We start from the raw sequence: 8,462 nt of genomic DNA on the forward strand, positions 1-8,462 counted from the left end.
TATATATATATATATATATATATATATGTATATGTATATACACATACACACACATATATATATATATATATATATATACACACACACATACACACACACAAACATATATGTGCTTGTGGGTGTTAGTGTGTCTTTCTGTTGGTATGGCTGTATGGTTAAAAAGTTTGCTTCCCAACTATGTAATTTCAGGTTCAGTCTCACATTGAGCAATAAAAAGCCTTGTGAGTGGATTTAGTTGGCAGAAACTAAAAGAATCTTGTGTGTATGTGTTTGTGCTTGCCTTTCCCTGTCTTGATAGCATGGGATAGTTATTAACAAGTGTCACCATCATACACACAGTGTCATTCATTTGCAGTCTTTCTCAAAAACATGTCAGGTCACTAATAAATATTACCTTGGTGGGAATAGGGTTGGCAACAGGAAGCCATCCACCTGTTAAAAAATAAATCTACCTCAACAAATTCCCTCTGACCCAAGCATGGAAAAAACAGTCGCAGGAGTGGCTGTGTGGTAAGTAGCTTGCTTACCAACCACATGGTTCTGGGTTCAGTCCCACTGCGTGGCACCTTGGGCAAGTGTCTTCTACTATAGCCTTGGGCCGACCAAAGCCTTGTGAGTGGATTTGGTAGACGGAAACTGAAAGAAGCCTGTCGTATATATGTGTATATATGTATGTATATGTTTGTGTGTCTTGTGTTTGTCCCCCCAACTTTGTTTGACAACCGATGCTGGTGTGTTTACGTCCCCGTAACTTAGCGGTTCGGCAAAAAGAGACCGATAGAATAAGTACTAGGCTTACAAAGAATAAGTCCTGGGGTCGATTTGCTCGACTAAAGGTGGTGCCCCAGCATGGCCACAGTCAAATGACTGAAACAAGTAAAAGAGTATTGAAACAAGGAAGAGGAAGAGAATGATGGTGGTGATGATGGTGATTGTTTGTATGCGGATACTTATCGCTGCACATGAGTGTTAATTGCATGTATACACCATCATCGTTGTCCAGAGAAACTACTGCTCCTCGAAATTGTTACTGACCCCATCTGTACAAGATGCTTTTCTAACCAAAAGTGGAGTGCTGTTGACGTAATTGGGGTTAGTAGCAGATACACAGCAACTATTCAGATTGTGAAACTCTCTTATCCAACCCCTTAAAGCTCTTTTGACTGATTAGCATCATTTCATTCACGGACACTCTACAACCATAGGCACACTGCTATACTTACGTGTCCACCTTCTCACTCCTTTGTCATTTCTATAATGATTCCTAAACAGCTGAACTAATTAGTATATACTGTTCTTACTCAAGCTCACTGAGTTACTTTATCTCAATACACATAGGCACCTTACTTGGGTCCTTCACTCAATTTGTTTACGAACTGTAACTATTCCTTTCTCTGATGCTTCATCCCTCGTTCTCTGTCGTCATCCCCTCTTTCTCTATGTTTTCAGTCTCTAGTATTCTCTCCCCCACTCTGTAATCTACTCCCTTTCTCTCTCTTCACTTCTCCCTCTTCTCTTCTCTCCTCTCTATTCTCTTTTCCCTTCTCTCTTCTCTTCTTCCCTCTCTCTTTTTTTCGTCTGTCTGTCTGTCTATCTCTCTCTTTCTCTCTCTCTCCCTCTCTATTTCTCTCTCTCTCTCTCTTTCTCTCTCCCCTCCCCCTTCCTTCCCCCCTTCTCTCTCTCATATTTTCTCTTTTTTTGACTCATGTATTCTCTGTCTCATACTCTATTCTCTGGTATTCTTCCTCTCACTCTGTATTCCCTCCTTTCACTCTATAGCATTCTCTCTCTCTCTCTCTCTCTCTCTCTCTCTTTCTCTCTCTCTTTCTCTCTTTTTCACACACACTGGAATTTTGGGTATTAGCTGCACTCGACTAGGAAGTCTTGCAGACTCTATAAGTCCTCCTCCTCCCTTCACATGTCTTTGTCTGCCGAGCTAAATAAGGAGCAGGTGCAAATTTGGATTTTATTGAATTATCTGTGAATTCAGAATCTATTGTCTGTGAAAACTCTAGTATCAAGTAGTGCTATTGCAGGATGATGTTGCATAACAAACCAATCTTTTCACTCTATCTCTGTTCCTAGGCACCACATTAGACCAATCCTTCAAACTAGACAAACCAAAGAAGTCGAAACCAGAGATAGAAGATCCTTCCCATGTGTCTCCGTTTGCAAACCCTGTTAAAACGAAAGCAGCACTCCAAGCGGCAATGCAGACATCATGTTTTCCTGATGGCCTTGTAGTTCATATTAACAGAAGTCTAACAAAGGTAAATAATGTCATCAGTGGTTGGCGTTAGGAAGGGCATCCAGCTGTAGAAACTCTGCCAAATTTAGATTGGAGCCTGGTGTTGCCATCCGGTTTCACCAGTCCTCAGTCAAATCGTCCAACCCATGCTGGCATGGAAAGCGGACGTTAAACGATGATGATGATGATGATGATGATTATAAATTTTGAAATTTTTTTTCAGACTCTTTAATTAATTTCATTGTTAGAAACAAAGATAATTGTGGCTGTTGTGACTTTCCAACCGCATGGTTCTGGATTCTGTCCCACTGTGTGGCACCTTGGGCAAGTGTTTTCTTCTATAGCCTCAGACCAACCAAAACCGTGTAAGTGAACTTGGTAAACAAAGACTGAAAGAAGTCTGTCATATTGTGTGTGTGTGTGTGTGTGTGTGTGTGTCTCTCTGTCCTCCACCACCACTTGTTTATGTCTCTGTAACTTAACGGTTTGGCAATAAGAGACTGATAGAATAAGGACCAGTTTGAAAAAGAAATAAGCACCGGGGTCCAATTTGTTCAACGAAAAGTCTGCAAGGTGGTGCCCCAGCATGGTCACAGTCTAAATACTAAAAGAAGTGAAAGATAAAAAGCTATGTTCTGTGGCTATTTGTCTCAGCCCATTAGAAATAGCAACAAAATCTCCTCAGATCACAAGAGTAAAGTTGGCAAGCTGGCAGAATTGTTAGTGTGTCAGACAAGATGATCAGCAGCATTTCTTGCAGTGTTTCTGAGTTCAAATTTCACTGAAATCAACTTTGGTCTTCATCCTTTTGGAGTCAATAGAATAAGGTACCAGTCAGGTACTGCAATCGATGAAATTGACTCATCTTCAGATTACTGGCCTTGTGCCAATTTTGAAATGATATTAAAGCTAAGTAAAATCATGGCTGTCTATACATACAAGCATATCCTTTATGGTCATGCCTCTGACTCCCTTTATCAGCTGAGAGGTTTTTGTCTTCCGAGTTTGCAGGTGTTGGTGCCATGAAAAAAGCATTCATGCCGGTGCCGCATATATAGCAGCCATGACAGTAGCATGCATAAAGCACCTGCACTGGTGCCATGTAGTAGCACTGGTGCTGGTACCATGTGAAAAGTGGTTGGTATTAGGAAGGACATCCAGCCATAGAAATCATGCCAAAACAGACGATTGGAACCTGGTGCAGCTCTTCAGCTGGCCAGCTCCTGTCAAACCATCCAACCCATGCCAGCATGGACAACGGACATTAAATGATGGTGGTGATTAAAACAAAGGATGAACACATTGGGATAATATTACTATGGATATACAAAATGTATGATGCTGTTGTTGGCACTCCGTCGCTTATGACGTCAAGGGTTCTAGTTGATCCGATCAACGGAACAGACTGCTCGTGAAATTAACGTGCAAGTGGCTGAAAACTCCACAGACACGTGTACCCTTAACGTAGTTCTCGGGGATGAAGTAAGAGTGAGAGAAAGTTGTGGTGAAAGTGTACAGTAGGGTTCGCCACCATCCCCTGCTGGAGCCTCGTGGAGCTTTAGGTGTTTTCGCTCAATAAACACTCACAACGCCTGGTCTGGGAATCGAAACTGCAATCCTATAACTGCGAGTCCACTGCCCTAACCACTGGGTCATTGCGCCTCCTCAAAATGTATGATGGAATGCTTCTGATAGTACAGCTTCGTGATCAGGGCTGGTTGTTAGCTAAAACAACAGCAGACATCTGATAACAATTGAAGATTGAATCAAGCAGATATAGTCTAGTTGTCAATATTGGAAAAATTTTTTCATGTTTAAAAAGATTAGGTTAATAGTTTAAAGAATTATAATCTCGTCAAGAATCGGTAAATATTTCTACTTCAAACTTGATAAGAATTAAATGGTAGTATTTCTTTTTGTTTTTAAATTTTCAATTTCTTAAAAAAAAAATATATATTTCTTTTTAATTAAAAAAAAAAAAAAATTATTAATTTATTTACATGTGACTTCTAATTTATGTGTAACTTCTGAGTTTAAATACTTGACACCTGTTACATCTTTGCAATATCTTTTTTGTGCCAGAACAAAATATAAAACAAATATTTGATTTTTAACCCTTCCGACTTGTAAGAGATGAGTAGTAAAGCAAGAAGGCCTATAAAGAATTCACTGTTGTTCCTCCCAAGAATGTGGGAGAACCTTGGTGATTTAGCATATGCAACTGTTCTAAATCTAATAATAATGATGTTTACATTATCAATATGAATACGTGTAACTGAACTCACGGTGTCTGTAAAGATAACTGGAATAACTAGCCTGTTACTTTATCCACCAAACCTGAAGATATGAAATGGAAATGCAAGATAGAAATGTGAGAGAGAGGGGAGGGGAGGAGTTGTTTACATGTCAGTTTTGTTCAACAGAAAATAATTGCTTAATCTCTCACTATTACATCCTATTTTCTTAAATCAAGGCTGCATTAACTCTTTACCATTCAGGTTCCTTTGTCAAATGTAATGTTTATTTATTCCCACTAGTTTTGAATTTATCATGCATTATCTTGTAGCTTTAAGATTTCAATGGTGTGTTTTGTTTATTTTTAGAATAACATTGTAGGGTAGGTGTGAGTGGTTGGATCTGGTCAATCGTAACAGAAGACAGGTAGAATATTTGGGGGAATTCACAAAAAAACAACAGACGAAGACAGGTGGTGTAGAAAACAAATAGATGTATTAGTATAATGCTCGGGAATTGAAAAAGTCTTTAACGTTTCAAGCCTATGTTCTTCCACAGAAAGGAACACAGAAAAAACAAGGAGAGAAAAAAAAGGAGGGATTAAATGCTAAAGGGTTAAACAACTTCTCCTTTTTCAAATAATGGAATCATGATTGGAATTCCTATCAGACAAAACCTTCACCAAAGTCTTTTGTATGACTGATCTAGGAATTTCAACAACAAGGTGACCTCAAGCCAATGAAAGAAGGCCTTTGTATGAAATCTCAGCCTGCTAGATATAGTACTGAAATGTCTCTCAATCACACCCTAATATTTTAAATTAAGAAGGAACTTTAATGTTTACATCTTACCACATTTGCTTTTTTTTCTCATGAATTTTAAGTAAACCCCTGCACTTTATGTAAACCTAATCATCATCATCATCATCATCATCATCGTTTAACGTCCGCTTTCCATGCTAGCATGGGTTGGACGATTTGACTGAGGACTGGTGAACCAGATGGCTACACCAGGCTCCAATCTGATTTGGCAGAGTTTCTACAGCTGGATGCCCTTCCTAACACCAACCACTCGGAGAGTGCAGTGGGTGCTTTTACGTGCCACCGGCACGAAGGCCAGTCAGGAGGTACTGGCAACGGCCACGCTCGAAATGGTGTGTCTTTGTAATATTCCTCTTTGTTCATTGTGCCTGTGGCACATAAAAGAAATAATAATAATAATAATAATAATAATAATAATAATGATAATAATAATAATAACAATAATAATAATAACAACAAGAGCACTCATAGAGTGCAGACCTCCACCATCGCAACACCAATGTCCTCACAACAATTAACCGGAGATGATTTTTAAAGTGAGAATATCTAAAATAAATTCCACTGCTCTAACAAACGAGAATACTAAAAATGAACCTGATCACTCTCAAGTGGAAAAATAATCCGTATACCTTGTCCGGTGCCTGATGGATCCCAATGGGAGTCATGGAATGTGCAACTGGGTGTGCAGGCCGTGTTTGTAATGGTATATGTGTGTCGTCTGGGTATTAAAAATATTTGCATGACTTGAGCGCACATGTGTCGATAAGTCTTTGAAAACACTGGTTGAAATGCAACAGGAAGAAACATAATTGAACATAAAAAATTATAATTGCAATGAAATGCATACTGTATCGTGGTCTTAAATTCCAGTCTTCCTTTAGTAGCCCTGTTGTTTTAGATTGGTGTATAGAATTATGTATATATGGAAGTATACTTTAAAGTGTTAAAATGTATGTATAATCTCCTAATATAAGAATGAGCATTGTCTTTGTATATATATTTGTGTGTGTGTATATATATATATATATATATATATATATATATAATACAAAGAATATATATGCATGTATACACACATATATGTACATACTTACATCTACATGTGTATATAGATGCATATCAGGGTACAGGACGTTAGAACAATGAACTACAGACCACGGAACGAACACATAGGAAAACAGATAGCCACTTGGAATTAATCCTTCGTCAGCTGCCTCTATTCTAACTAGACGTTTCGAAGGTAAGGCAGGGTCTTAATGTACTCTAGAATAGTCTCTTCCTGAGTAGTGGATCGACCCATATATATATATGTATATATATATTTGTATATATATATATATATATATATATATATATATATATAAATAGTTATTGCCAAGCCAACATGGCAGTCCAAAAAAGTAGGACAAATGCTTATTATATAGTAGTAATAATAATAATAATCATGGTTTCAAATTTTGGGGAATGTATAATAAATAAGTCACTTACATTGACTGCAGTATTCAGCTGGTATTTATTTTATCGACCCTGGAAAGATGAAAGGCAAAGTTGACCTTGGTGGAATTTGAGCTCAGAATGGGGAAGACAGACGAAATGGCGCCAAGCATTTTGGCTGGCATGCTAATAATTTTGCCAGCTCACCACCATAGTAATAATAATCCTTTCCACTAAAAGCACAAGCCCTGAAATTATAGAGGAGGAGACTAATTGATTACATTGGCACCCCCTAAAGTGTTTCATTGGTACTTATTTTATTGACCCCTGAAAGGATGAAAGGCAAAGTCAACCTTGGCGGAATTTGAACCCGGAATGTAAGGATGGAAGAAATGGTGCTAAGCATTGTGCCCAGCTTGCTAATGATTCTGCTTGCTCACCGCCATAATAATAATAATAATGATGACGACGATGATGACCATGAGATGAAGAAGAAGAACAACAATGTATATATACTATATAAAGAAATAAAATCTGGTTCTTTTAAGATGAAAATTAAAAATTTGCACTGCTGCAATTGAGACTATCCAAAGAGTAGCATGATGTTTTTCTTGAGAATTTTGTAACCTTTTATCACATTACCAAGACTTGAGTTAACATATGATGCATGCAAATATTAAATTTATATTGCTTTTGCAATAATAAACAGTTTATTTTCTTTCCTAAATAGCTTTTTTTTTTTCTAATATATTTTGGTTCTGTGTTTGTGCATGTGTGTGTGTGTTTGTGTGGTAATTTACTTTGATCTTAATTTATTTATTTATTAGTTTTAAAAGAAAATTTTTTCTTCTTCTTTCTTGGTATTATTTCTTCAGATGTATGGTTTGAAACATGATCAGATCACACTGGATGACCCAATCTGCCGTGCCGAGAAGATCAACAACTATTTTGTGTTGAGATCCAGCTACAGTGACTGTCAGACCATTCCTCATAAAAGTTCTCCACTTAAATATTCTAATAAGGTAAGACATCATATATATATATATATATATATATATATATATATATATATGTATATGAATATATATTTGTGTGTGTGTATATATATATATATATATGTATGTGAATATATATGTATATATATATGTGTGTGTGTGTGTGTATGTATCATCATCATTTAATGTCTGTCTTCCATGTTAGCGTATATATATATTTGTATATATGTCTGTAGGTTTGTGTCATCTGAACATAATCGATGTATATATATGTATATATATATATATATATATATATATATATATATATATATATATATATATATATATATATATGTATGTATAGGCGTAGGAGTGGCTGTGTGGTAAGTAGCTTGCTTACCAACCACATGGTTCTGGGTTCAGTCCCATTGCGTGGCACCTTGAGCTAGTGTCTTTTACTATAGCCTCTGGCCGACCAAAGCCTTGTGCGTGGATTTGGTAGATGGAAACTGAAAGAAGCCTGTCGTATATATGTATAAATATGTATGTGTGTTTGTGTGTCTGTATTTGTCCCCCCACCATCGCTTGACAATCGAATGCTGGTGTGTTTACGTCCCCGTAACTAGCGGTTCGGCAAAAGAGACCGATAGAATAAGTACTAGGCTTACAAAGAATAAGTCCTGGGGTTGATTTGCTCGACTAAAGACAGTGCTCCAGCATGGCCACAGTCAAATAAATGACCGAAAC

General features: G+C 37.3%; 1 protein-coding gene across 3 annotated transcripts in view; it reads left to right on the forward strand.

The window, feature by feature from the left end:
* LOC106874648 (transforming growth factor beta receptor type 3) overlaps positions 1 to 8,462 on the forward strand; it is a 297,158-nt gene that overhangs the window by 272,061 nt on the left and 16,635 nt on the right. For all 3 annotated transcript variants that reach the window (XM_052965809.1, XM_052965805.1, XM_052965817.1), the window contains exons 9-10: positions 2,086 to 2,270; positions 7,614 to 7,760. In XM_052965809.1, coding sequence (XP_052821769.1) covers positions 2,086 to 2,270; positions 7,614 to 7,760 — 332 coding nt within the window. The remainder of the gene's footprint in view (positions 1 to 2,085; positions 2,271 to 7,613; positions 7,761 to 8,462) is intronic.

This window comes from Octopus bimaculoides, chromosome 1, assembly GCF_001194135.2.
Source record: "Octopus bimaculoides isolate UCB-OBI-ISO-001 chromosome 1, ASM119413v2, whole genome shotgun sequence".
Lineage (NCBI taxonomy): Eukaryota > Metazoa > Mollusca > Cephalopoda > Octopoda > Octopodidae > Octopus > Octopus bimaculoides.